Source organism: Mauremys mutica, chromosome 1, assembly GCF_020497125.1.
Source record: "Mauremys mutica isolate MM-2020 ecotype Southern chromosome 1, ASM2049712v1, whole genome shotgun sequence".
NCBI lineage: Eukaryota > Metazoa > Chordata > Testudines > Geoemydidae > Mauremys > Mauremys mutica.
The window spans coordinates 123,091,536-123,105,378 of NC_059072.1; the positions used below are offsets into that span (position 1 = coordinate 123,091,536).

The window sequence follows — 13,843 nt, forward strand, 5'->3', positions numbered from 1 at the left end:
GATGTTGGGAAAACGTAAGCAGTTAATGTTTTAAAGTGATCTGAAGCCCTCAGAAAGAATATGCTATAAAAAGGCAAACGTGATTCCTAATTATTTCCAGAATTATTATTATTATTTGTATTGCTGTAGCTAGGAGCCTCAGTCGTGGACCAGAACTCTGCTGTTTCAGACGCTGGACAAACACAAAACAAAGGATGGTCTCTACTGGAGGAAATAAAACAGTTTAATAAGTTTAAGTAGATAGTCATAGAACCTTATATGGCCGTGTGCTGCTTATATTTTTAACTATGTGGGTAACCAGAATTTCAACTACTACTTGAAACTTTTCCTTAATAAAAGTCTCGTTATCAAACCAATCCTATTTGAACTGACAAAAATTAATTAATAATTTGTATTCAATAGACTGTAGGGCACTATTATTCCCGAAGTATAAATGCAGGCCATCAATTGTCTATTTGCCAAATATTTTTATGCATATAACCTATTAATCTACCATTACACATAGTAAACATGGCAATAAGGAGATTAGATATTTCATGCTACGCTTGATCAAGGAATCTTTATTCTACAGCTAATATATTTTAGCAATTCAAATGTACAAGGCTGAATTACTTGTTTCCCTCACTCCATTGATAATTAGCACCAGACGGGAATGTGTATGAGTTACCCATTAACTCAAATTGCTACTGTATGTTTAGTTTTCCCTTTGTTTATTTTAAGAGCTTATCAATGAAAGGGAACTTCCAACTGTGCCAGGCTATCAGGGGATTGTTTGGTTCAAGCTGATGTTTGTTTATGCTGCATACCTGCATTGATATCAAGCAGTGTTAATTTCTTCTAACCACTCGGGGTGGGAGAAAACCATCCTTTCATCAGGTCTCGGTGCCATCAGGAGATTGTCTCATTTACATAAATACCAAGGGAGTGCCAGCACTACTTAACTAAACTTTTAATTTAACCTTATTAAAAAAACCTTCTGTTTTCTAGGAAGTTATAATCTGCTCAAAAAAGACATGGTGGCGTTTCATAGTTATTCTCTCTCTGGCCCCAGTTCAGCAAAGCACTCAAGCATGGGCTTAATATTAAGCATTTGCTTAAATACTTTGCTGGATCGGGAGCCCCAAGGCATGATCTTGAGAGGGATGATACCCTACACATCAGTGTTTCTTAACCATTGAGTTGCAACCCAAGAGGGTGTCATGAAATGCAACCGTGTGTGTGTGTGTGGGGGGGGTTAACGAGGCACTGAAAATTTTATTACAATCTAAAACAAAGAAATTCTTGTTTCCCCCATTCCCTGAACACCCTTACCCCTGAAGGTCAAGTGATCTCTGTCAACCTCTTGAAATAACCCTCTAATTTATTTGTTAGTGTATCACTGATGTATTTTTCACTTTTACTTTTACCATAAACAGAAGGGGGCTATGAACATTTTTTAATTCAAATAAAGGGTCACCACTCTGAAAAGTTTGAGAAACACTATTCTAGATAGGTTTCAGAGTGGTAGCAGTGTTAGTCTGTATCCGCAAAATCAATGAGGAGTCCTTGTGGCACCTTAGAGACTCAGGGCTTGACTACACTTGCAGATGTGCAGCGTTGGGAGTTACAGCTGTCTTCGTACAGCTGCGTAGGGAAAGCGCTGGAGTGTGGCCACATTTGCAGCGGTGTTGGGTGTGGTGCATTATGGGCAACTATCCAGCGTTCAAGTGGCTGCAACGTGCTTTTCAAAAGATGGGGGTGGGGTGGAGTGTGACAGGAAGCGTGGGGGGGGGGGAGAGAGAGAGAGAGAGAGAGGATTTTTGGAGCCGACACTGTGTCAGCTCCCTGCCTTGCAAATTCTGACCATTTCCCCGACGCCTCATTCACTCTTAAATGCAAACAGCATGTAGACCAGATAAGCAGCTGCCCCGACGGACTCCCTTTCCCCCCTCCCCATCCCCGCTGTGCTGTTTCTCTCCTCAAGCAAACACTAGCTGTAGACATTCATCCTCCTGCCTGCCTCATTCACAACAAACAGGAGCTGTGTTTGTTTTTTAGATAAGCAGCTCCGGGAGCCCCGAGTTCACAACAAAACAAAGAGGCATAATAACAAAACAAAAAGAGTTCTTTAGTTAAAAGCATTATGGGAAAATTCTGCTGGAGGCCAATTACAGCGCTTTTGGTGGCCACACTGGCAGACCAGCGCTGCATCACCAGCGCTGCAATAGTTATACCCGAGGCAGAGCAGGAGTACAGCCAGTGCTGCAGCCAGGGAGATATAGCGCTGTATGTGCCTTGCAAGTGTGGACAGCGTGTAAGTTGCAGCACTGTAAACCCACCACCAGCGCTGCAACTCTCCAGTGTAGCCAAGCCCTAACAAATTTATTTGAGCATAAGCTTTCATGGGCTAAAACCCACTTCATCAGATGCATGGAGTGAAAAAACACAGTAAGCAGTATATATATTACAGCACAAGAAAAGATGGAAGTTGCCTTACCAAGTGGGGGATCAGTGCTAACAAGGCCAATTCAATCAAGGTGGAAGTGGCCTATTCTCAACAGTTGACAAGAAGGGGTGAATATCAACAGAGGGAAAATTACTTTTTGTAGTGACCCAGACACTCCCAGTCTTTATTCAGGCTTAATTTGATGGTGTCCAGTTTGCAAATTAATTCCAGTTCTGCAGTTTCTCTTTGAAGTCTGTTTTTGAAGATTTTTGTTGAAGAATTGCCACTTAAGTCTGTTATTGAGTGTCCAGGGAGATTGAAGTGCTCTCCTACTAGTTTTTTAATGTTATAATTCTTGATGTCTGATTTGTGTCCATTTATTCTTTTGCATAGAGACTGTCCCGTCTGGCCAATGTACATGGCAGAGGGGCATGTGCCAGACATCAAGAATTGTAACATTCAAAAAAGTGTTGATACTCACACCTTCCTGTCAACTGATGGGAATGGGCAACATTCACCTTGATTGAACTGGCCTCGTTAGCACTGACCTCCCACTTGGTAAGGCAACTCCCATCTTTTCATGTGCTGTAATATATATACTGCTTACTGTATTTTTCACTCCATGTATCTGATGAAGTGGGTTTTAGACCACAAAAGCTTATGCCCAAATAAATTTGTTAGTCTCTAAGGTGCCCCAAGGACTCCACATTGTTTTTACTATCCTAGATGACTCCAACAGCAACGTTTGCTCAGTTTAACAACTTTTGAAAGCCTTTAATAGCCAGTTGTGCAGTCTCAACTAGTAATGTGAAAATCAAGATGGATTCTTTGTGCTATGCACAGTGACATTTTTGTTGCTCCATTTAACCAATTAACTATCTGGTTTGACATTCCAGATGTAGAAGGGCCAGTGTACAGATCAAACTTTTATGTGCTACTTGTTTCAGAAGCCTTTGTAAAGTCTACATTTACATCACATCACAGACACATCACGTCATCTGAGTTCTTGCAGAGAGCCTTTCTAATATCACAAAAGAGAAGTCAGCTTGATTTAGCATAATCTATATTTTAAATTATTACTATAAACACCATGCAGATTCCCTTGGATTGAGGTGTGACAAGAGTAGGTACTGGAACAAACACTGATCATCAAGAACTCACCAGAACTGGATGGTATTCATCCAAGAGTGTTGGAGGAACTTGAAAAAGAAGTAACTGAGAAAAACTCAAAGTTTGGCTCTGAACAAGGAGCTTGAACACGACACAGACACATGGAATGTTTGGCCACAGTAGATTCTTGTGAAACAAATCACACACGCTGTCCATCTGGTAATAACGGGGGGTTTTCCAGCACACAATATCGAGTACCCATAGGCGTCATTACTCTGTACTGCCGTGAGCAACAGAAAGGCTGCATTTGGAACCAGCCCCCCACTCCAGTGTAGTATGGGAGTGCAGATTATGCTGGTCCCCTGGGGGTGGCTCAGTTCTGTTTTCTCTGGTTTGAGTTCCCCACTCTGCTTACAATGCACGGGACAGGAAGAGTGGGAAGCAGTAGTGCCAGGAAAGGGATGAAGTCAGTGGAGGGGAACCAGCATGAACAATAGTCTCACATGGTCTGCAGAGAAGGACAAGAGATGTGAGGGCAGGGTGGGGAGAAGAAGAAATGTTGACCAACGTGATGATGCACAGTTAACAGTAAGGGGTCTTCTGTGTCTTGCACTGCAGTGTGGGGCCATAACTCGGTCCTCAACCTTTCTTGTGATGTATTTATATCTTTCTGTGCATAGCAGGTCAGACATTTACAAGAAAGTCTTTTGCTTCTGGTAAAACCAACCACAGGAAGGGCAGGGAAGGATGTCGTGGTGGCAAAATGCAGAACCCACTCCAGCCTTTAAAAGAGCAACGACAAAAACGGAAAGTCTGAGTGCTCCAAAATAAACTGTCTGTGTATGAGTCTGTGATGATAAAAAGAGGAACTCTAATCTAGACTCTGCTGCTAGAATGGTACAGATGCTGTAACCAGAGTAGGTCGCCACACGGAAGAAGCTGAAAAGCTGTACCAATTGTGAAAATGATAAAAAACTAACAATGAAACTGCAAGGAGCAGAGCAAAGAAATATGATGTAAATTAGGTCAGCTACACGGAGTGGAGGGTACAGTCACCAGTAAGCTGTTTATATATAAGATAGCATTAAAGGATGTTTAGAGAACTGAGCCAGGATAGGAACTAGGCAACAATGATCTTACTCATGAGGGACAAAAGTTCATATCCTGCCCAGCCCAGAGTGATTGAAAGGACACATGTAGAAAGAGTTTGGTAGTCGACGATTTGTTTTCATGTGCCAAAAATTATAGCTTTTCATTAACATGGGTGTGGGAGGAAGGGCCTAAACAGCATGGTTTAGTCGTCTAATGCTCTGTTATGTGGCTGTATGGTGTTCTGCACGGCTGTACACGTAATAATAAATAGATGTGTTTATTGGGATATCCAACTGCAGGAAGGGAAGTCAGCCAGTTTTGTAAAATCTGTACATCAAGCATAGGTTTTCCTGCCAAACCGATATCCCTGCCTTCTTCTGCAGGGCACGAAGGGGCTCCGTAAATTGTTGCCAAGATCCAGGATGTGACCAAAATGCCTCACCAAGAATCAGACATATGGAATTGGTGTTGCTTTCTTAGTAGTGATTGCATAGCCCCTGGCAGGGCAGTATCCCAGCAGTCTTTTCTTATATAGACTTAGCCCTGTATTCTATTCTCAAGGCCTCATTCCCCATTGTCCTGAACTTTGTGTAGTCATTGATACCAGGAACAGTAAGCACGAAGTGGGTGTAAAATGTTCCCACTGGTGCAAATGACTATACAAGATGCAAGGTCCACAAAATTCCCATTGTCTTTGATGGGGCACTGCAGGCAGCGTAAGAGTAGAACATGGCTCTCCAAACATAATAGGAATGAGAGCCCGTCATTGAACATGTTGAAGACAAAAATGTACATAATGTACATTTCTCACCTTATTAGTGTAATTATAACCTGTCCTCTTTTCTTCTATTCAATATTACTCACATTTTAAGGAATATGCTTAACTTTGTATTCTCTGACAATTTATTTAGAATACTCCCATATTGCTTCATTTTTAAACTGAACCTGCTTTAATAAAAAACAATTAAAAACAAAAGATAAGGTCTCTAACATGGAACAGCAAGTACTATCTGCCTGTGCCATCTTTATTATAGGGCCTGATCACTAAAGTTGCAGTCTTTTCTTTTTCCACCGAGGGGGGGGGGGGGAGAATCTCACTCTCTCATTTGTGGCATACCAATAAAAATCTGTATTTCCCCTTTACAGTGCACAAAAGACGTGTGATAAGAGAGCCCAGTGGAACAACAGCATATCCTAAAAGGAATAAAATTCCCATATGGCCATACTATTAATGTTGCCTGAATAAATTAATAGCTGTAAAATAAAAATAATATCGTATTAACATTCATTTCATATAAGAATAGAAGACATGAATTAAAATCTAACTGATGATAATCTGATTCAATTTATGCTTTAATTAAGATAAATTATTTTTACATGCCGTTCTGAGTCAAAGATTCCCAGAGTAGGAAATGACAAAAGAAGATAAACTGAGTGTACATTACCTGCTCCATTCTATGTTATTTACATCTCAACAGTACCCACACATCATGGGCACAGCCCACACACACAGCAAAACCACACACATTTTGATCCTGGCCCCAAAGACACTCGAGAGAAAATGATATCCTATATAAGCTCGATCCTGCAGACGTTACACAGGCAAAACTTCAATGGTTAACGCACACAGATCTGGGGTAGAATTTAATAACATCTTGCAGCCTTTAAGACTTCTCTTTTATAGACTCAGACACACAATAACAAAAGACATACCTGATGTGCCAGTATGTATATATTGTGGCCAACGTCTTTTGGTGAAATATTATCTCCATTCTCCTCCTCCTCATCACATTCTAGAGCCTGATTATATGCATTCTTCATTACATCCACCTTTAAAACAAATAAAATCGAAGGGCTGTCAAATATTTTAATTCCATGAAAAATATGAATTGCATTCAGATTTGCTCACTGTGCTTGGCTCAAATTTGGACAGGGCCCGTGAAGTCCTACAAGAAGGAGATGTACTCTAAAAAGCACATTCAGAATGAACAGAAGCCTGCGAAGGTGTTCGGTTTATTCTTATCTCAACCAATTGCACTCTGCTTTGCTGTTTTTCCTCTTTGCCATTTTAAGACAAATTGCCACGTTTGCAATAAAAATCGAGTCTGGTGTTTACCTGTGTATTTCAGGTGAAATTAATCCAGATGTAGAGGGGTTTGGATACCAGTGTAGAAGGATGGTTCATGGCTAGAGCATGAGCTTGGGTCCAGGAGACCTAGGTTCAGTTGCCTGCTATGCCACATCTTCCTGTGTAACCTTGGACAAGGCCCAAATCCTCAAAGGCATTTAGGTGCCTATCTCCCATGGATTTCAATAGGAATTAGGTGCCTAACCACCTTTGAGGATTTGGGCTTTATATTTTCTATGCCTTGGTTCTCCATCTACAAAATGAGCATAACAAAACTTCCCTACCTTGCAGAGGTGTTGCTGGGATAAATACATTGAAGGCTCTGAAGTGCCCATCTACTATAGTAATGGGGGCCCAATAGGTACTTTAGATAGACAGATAGTGAAACCCTGCTGTGAAGCTTTGGGGGAAGAGAAGAGGGGGTTGTGCAGGTTTCTCCCTCCTGTCCACCGCTGTATGCACCATATGGGATTTGTGCATTAAAGACAAACAAGCTGATATGGAGAGGGCACAGGGAACGGGGCAGAGTAGGGTGACTGGATCCATGCTTACACAGAGCACAGAGAGGTAGTGATTAGCATTCCCATAAGCTGGAATAGCAGCCCTGGAGGGGTTGTGTTACAGTCTCATAGCCTAGCTGTTTGTTGGGAAGGAAGTTTGTACCACTCCACCACTGTTTTCTTAAGCTTTGTACAGGGAGGGCTGCATTTTAAACTTTCTGAATGTCTTACGTGCTGACAGGGTGAAATCCTAGCCCACTGAAGTCAATGGAAAAACTCTCACTGACTTCAGTAGTGCCAGGAATCCATCCACTGATTTTTCCCCCCTAATAGTCAGCAGTAAAACAGGTATAAAAATGGGTTTCTGGGAGAGAGTGCAAGAAAAATTAAGTTCTCTACAATTAAGATTAAAATCTAACAATGAACTGTGTGGAAGAGCTTGTGAAATTCACCATTTCCAGTTTTAAAACCCAAGCTAATCGTATCATGTGCTTCAAGGGATAAACTAATGCCTTGCAAGGGTCAGGAAGGAATTTCTCTCTCCATGTACAACACTGCACAATTACATGGTTTATGAGTCTTATCCTCAAAGCCTCAAGGCGAGAGGCATGATACCAGACTAGATGGACTGCTGATCTAATCTGTTTTAGCAAATTCTTTGGAAAAAACCCACTAATTTCTACTAAATTTTGTGAAGTTCAAAATGGCAACATTTTTCACTAACAAAACTTCTGTGAGAAATCAACACAAATCCTGGGCCCCCAGAAAGAGTGCTTTTTGAAACATATGTTTAAAGAAAGATTGCGGACACTGCAGGCAGTGCCTAAAGATCAGATGCTGCAGGCAGTGCCTTGCTGTTGGGACTTATAATGCAGGACACTTGCAACCTATTCCTGGCTGGAAGCATGCAGCAATATACTGTATCTCATTTGCTCACCAGCAAGCTGTGTATAAAAGAGTGGTCAAAGAGGAAAGGAAGGTTGGAATCAGGGACAGGATGTTGGGAGGGTCAGGGATATTAAGGTCTTCCAGAGAGTTTACAGAAAATATAATGTCTTTGTACCTCACATAGGCCCTGATCCTTCAATGAGATCTGGGGGAGAGGAAGTGGGGATGGGGTGGAGCCTGACTCACTCAAAGTGCTTTGCATAGGCAGAAGGGTAAATCCACACAGATCGTATTGCGGGATGGGATCATGGTTTTTCCAGTCACCAAATTGTTCATATTGGACGGAACTGGCCACTCCCCCAGTTTTTCCACCATGACAGAAATTCATGGGGGACAATTACAAATATTATCCCTATTCAAAGATAAAGTAAAAAAATGTGGTTTTAACTTTGTTTTGCCTGTGAGGTGCATTTTTTCCTTCTTAGGGTATGGCTACACTTGCAAATTTGCAGCGCTGCAGCAGGGTGTGAAAAAACACCCTCTGCAGCGCTGCAAATTGCGGCGCTACAAAGCGCCAGTGTAGTCAAAGCCCCAGCGCTGGGAGCCGCGCTCCCAGCGCTGTCCGTTATTCCCCACAGGGAGGTGGAGTATGGACAGCGCTGGGAGAGCTTTCTCCCAGCGCTGGCGCTTTGACTACACTTAGCGCTTCAAAGCGCTGCCGCGGGAGCGCTGCCGCGGCAGCGCTTTGAAGCGCTAATGTAGCCATAGCCTTAGTGTGGTATCACAAATGGTACAAGCTTAATTTCCCAGCTACTGACAAAATGTACTTGAAGACAGTTTACTGGAGTATGATAATTTAGTTAGGAAACAATTACGGAAAAGTGCTTGGAATGGATAAAAATAATGAAGTCATAAAGAATGAAATCATGCATGCTTGATCCTTCAAAAATACCTTTGGAGAATTAGTACCATCTTGATATGCTGTATCCCTATATGCAGCTATTGCTATTCAGTTTAGACACAGATCCTTTACAAAATATTTTGATGATAGGATTTATTGGGGGTGAGATATAGCCAAAAGATTTATGAATATTCAGAAGTTTTCTTACCAGTTCCCTTGGTCTCATATTAAAAAGGATTCTTTCTGCATTCTCACTGTCATGCCTGCTTTCCATAATAGCCAGCAGAAGCTTAGAGGCATTGTTCTAGAGATACAAAACCAAGTTAGTGTAAATGTAAAATCTATTTCATGGATCCTTGCATTCATTTTAATTGAGATTACTAGGACCACTTTTTTTTAGTGGATACGATTTTAAACGGCTTGCATCTTTTATGTTATTAACACAGTAAATAGCTTTACAGCACATTGACATTAAAGTCAGAGGGCAGCTAACTACAGTATAGAATATATTGGAAGGGGTATTTTAAATATTGAAAAATATCTGACTTTTAAATACAAAGCTTTATTCTGCACTGTGCACAATAAATGAGATCCCATTTCCTGTTCTTATTGCCCAGCTCACAGGTTTTCTCATTTTGTTAAACAATTGAGAGCAGAGGTAATTACAAAGTGTACCAAACAAAAGGTTTTGCCTATGCCGCATGTTTCCTTCCCTTTTTGTTTTTTAAAGCATAATTAATTACCCAAAAGGCTATAAAATCAACAGATTTCATGCATTTCATAAACTTCAAATTTAATCTGAATACCAAGTACTGAGCATATTCCTGGACTCCTGGCGGGAGTGTTAACTATCGGCTTTTCACTCAGTTCTTTCCCGGGGATAAAATAGCATGTCCTCAAACAGTAGTAGCTCCATAGCGTCTGAGTGTCTGGGACCCGATCTTGCTCCAATTAAAATCAATTTCAGCCCACAGGGGAGGAAGGTTGGTGTCATGGTTCAAGCACTATACTGGGACTCAGCAGATCTTGGTTCAATTCCCAGCTCTGCCACAAACTTCCTGTGTGATCTTAGGCAAGTCACAAACTCTCTGCACCTCAGATCCCCATCTATAAATTGAGGATAATAATACGTCTACACCTTGCAAGAGTGTTGTGAGGCTAAATGTGTTTGTGAAGTTCTGAGATACTATGCTAACCCCAGGAGGTCCCCTGAATGAAAATGTTAAGGCAGAATGGGGTCCCTTACTAAAAGCAAGGATGGAAATGCCCAATACTTCCCATTAAAAGACCCTGTTCTCAGTTACTTATGAATTTGCCTAACTGTTTGGGATGAAATTTGACATGCCGGGTGCCTGCCTCAGGCTGAATTATTTTGGAAAATTTCAGCCAAAAAAGTTCAGTCTTTTTCAAGAATGAGGCAAAAGGGGAAAATACGTTGTTTTGCCCATGTTAAAAAGTTCTGGTGACTTATTTTGAGCAGTTCTATAACCCTCATGCTTTGGAGTAGGGACTTGAAATTTGGCATGGGGTGGCCTTTGTGGCAGAATCAGGCCTTTTGTTTTCCACATGTAAATCCACCTACATTTCACCAAGTTTATGATTTTTTTCAAAGGCATATGTTTGCACATGCTCGGTAGAGACTTGCTAGACCTTTACAACTAAAATCTTCAAAAGATTCTGTCCATGCTGAAGCATGTTCCAGCTCAGGGCTGTGCAGGACTTTCTCTACAGTTGTCTTTCTGAGCTGCTGAAGACTGTGCTGAAGTCAGTCACTGGAACTCCTGTTCTCTCAAGCCCCCCACCATAGACCCGGAAAAAAACCCTGGACCTGGGTGGAGTGGAAACTGGGATGAGAGGAGGGTGGGCAGAGTAGGACTGGCTGGGCATGGAGCCACAGACTGGAGGGGGTAACCTTGGATGAGATGCTAGGGAAAGAGACTGTGCCTGGCTAAGCAACGATGCTGAAATTGGGAACCAGTGGGGTGGAAGGAAGGAGGTGGGGAGGAAGGGAGACAGATCTGATGAGAAACCAGGGCACAAGGGAAGAACTGGCACTAGTTGCACAAAGGCAGTGCGACAAAGAGCCAGGGACAAGGAACCAAAGAAGGTGTGAGGGCAGGTTGAGATTGGATGAGATGCCTGGGGAGGGAGAGAGGAACTGAATCCATGGGGACAGGGAAAGTGTGAGTGTGGGAGAGACAGAAAGGACAGAGTCATGGGTGGGGGCGGGGGGCAGAGATTGACTGGGCAAGGAGACTGGGCACAAGTCTGGGGGGGAGGGATAGCTCAGTGGTTTGAGCACTGGCCTGCTAAACCCAGGGTTGTGAGTTCAATCCTTGAAAAGGCCACTTAGGGATCTGGGGCAAAAATTGGTCCTGCTAGTGAAGGCAGGGGGCTGGACTCAATGACCTTTCAAGGTCCCTTCCAGTTCTAGGAGATTGGTATATCTCCAATTATTACTATATGGTGGGAAGAAGATAAGGTGCTGGGATGGGATGTCTTGAGAGTAAGACTAGAACTGGCTGGGCAAGGAGACTGGGACTGAGATGTGAGCCGGAGGAGTGGAAACTGGAACTGGGTATATGAGAAGAATGGGCCGGGGACAAGATGACAGAGACAGGTTGGAGGGGATGGGGCAGGAGGAATCAAGCATGATGAGATATTATGTAAATAAATATTTTTTCCACAGGACTTCTGCCTCATTCAGTGCACAGAATGGACCTGCACTGGGGAAGAATCAGGGTGGTGTAGGGAAGGAGACTTGTCCATTGGACCCCTGTTGCACTTGTTCCAGAAGTTGGAACTTGTGCAGTGAATGAGGCGGGAGACTGCAGGAAGAGAAAGGATGGTCGCATGGTTAAGGCAGTTGAATACTGCACTGGTGAACTGGATTCTATCCCTTCCTCTACCACAGAGCTCCTGCAAGATGCTGGGTAAGTCACTTATACCAAACTTTTCAGTGTCGGTCACTGTGTGCCCATTTTCTGGGTGGCCAACTTGAGCCCCTGAGGACTGATTTACAGAACATATAAAGTGCTTTACAATGCTACGAACACTGAAAAATCAGGTCTGAGGTGTCTTAAATTGGGAACCCCAAATTAGTGTGGCATTGAATAACGAGGAGAAATTAGAAGACTGAATAGCTGCTCATTAAGTGAACATTATCCATTCTGTGCAATGAAGGGCCCTATGAGAAAAATAGTAGGTGATCATATAATTAAAGACTGTATCATAATGCAGATGTCCAAGGGGGCCCAATTAAGGGTTCACAGGCAACCTTGTTCCTGGCATTTTGTAATGTCTGACGAAAAGATTTCGACCAGCTCTGTTCATATGTAGCAATACCTGACGTGTAACATTATTTGAGAAGCTGCACCACCAGATTTTAGATCCAGAACACAGAATCTTCATACTAGAGATACAGTATCTATTTGATCAGGTTTTTGGAGGAAGTTGAAGGTAAGTTCCTGGATATGATGGTGGGTAGAAAGGAACTTCTCTGTGTCTGAGGCCTGGTCTACAGTACGCGGTTATTTCGGAATTAGCCGAGTTAATTCAAAATAAAACGGATTCCGTCCACATGACCAAACTGGTTTTTTCAATTTAAAGGGCTCTTTAATCTGATTTCTGTACCTCACCTTGGCAAGTGGAGTAGTGCTAAAATTGAGATCGCAGTTCTGGGTTACAGGTACTGTGGACGCAATTCGAAGTTACTGGCCTCTGGGAGCTATCCCAGAATGCTCCTTTGTGACCGCTCTGGACAACACTCTCAACTCCAATGCACTAGCCAGGTAGGCAGTAAAGGCCCCAGGAACTTTTGAATTTCATTTCCTGTTTGGTCACCATCAGCACAGTCCACCATCACAAGAGACCACACAGTCCTGGATTCGCAAACGAGCTCCAGCATGGTCTGAACGGGAGGTACTGGATCTCATTGCATGCTGGGGAGATGACTCTGTTACGGAAGAACTACATTCCAAAAAAAGGAATGCAAATACATATGCTGAAGTCTCCAGGGCCATGACGGAAAGAGGCTACTCCAGGGACACAGAGCGGTGTCGTACAAAAATCAAGGAGCTCAGGCAAGCGTACCAAAAAGCCAGGGAGGTGAACAGGCACTCTGGGTCACAGCCCCATACATGCCGCTTCTACCGTGAGCTGCATGCAATTATGGGGGGTGACGCCACCACTACCCCACCACTGTCCATGGACACTTGCAAGGGGGGAGTTGCACGGAGCGAGGAGGATATTGGAGGACGAAGAGGAGGAGGAGGAGGAGGAAGAGGACAGTGCACAGGTGGCAAGTGGGGAATCAGTTTTCCCCCCTAGTCAGGAACTATTCTTAAAGCTGGAGCCAATAGCCTCCCCCCACTCTCAAGGCGGGCTCCCGAACCACGACGCTGCAGAAGGCACTTCTGGTGAGTGAGAGCCTGATCGGAGCCACGCGGTGGGGGATCGGGGGAAACCCAGCCGCGCTGGGCTGTTCGTGTTTAGTTAAAGGGCTCATCCCTGCTCAGAGCTGCATTGGAGCCACGCAGTGGGTGCAGGGGGGCGGGGGAGGGGGTGTTGTGTGAAGCTATCAGCCCAGAGAGCCCGCAGGCCCTCCTTTTATATGGCAAACCCACCAGGCATTGCTTGCTATGAGAAAGTGCGCCCAGCAGTTTGAAAGCATTGAAATGAATGCGGAAGAAGCAGAACCCTGTGTGCCCCTAGGGCTTACCATGGCTGCCTGCAAGCTGAATTCTGTTGCCCAGCCGCGTGTGTTGGCTTACTCACACCAAAGTGGCAGGCACTTCAGT

The 13,843-nt window shown here is 43.4% G+C and overlaps 1 protein-coding gene across 2 annotated transcripts in view; it reads right to left on the minus strand.

Moving 5' to 3' along the window:
- ITPR2 (inositol 1,4,5-trisphosphate receptor type 2) overlaps positions 1-13,843 on the minus strand; it is a 340,900-nt gene that overhangs the window by 70,155 nt on the left and 256,902 nt on the right. For both annotated transcript variants that reach the window (XM_044993884.1, XM_044993892.1), the window contains exons 44-45: positions 9,253-9,348; positions 6,341-6,457 (exon numbers count right to left, since the gene is read on the minus strand). In XM_044993884.1, the coding sequence (XP_044849819.1) occupies positions 6,341-6,457; positions 9,253-9,348 (213 nt within the window). The remainder of the gene's footprint in view (positions 1-6,340; positions 6,458-9,252; positions 9,349-13,843) is intronic.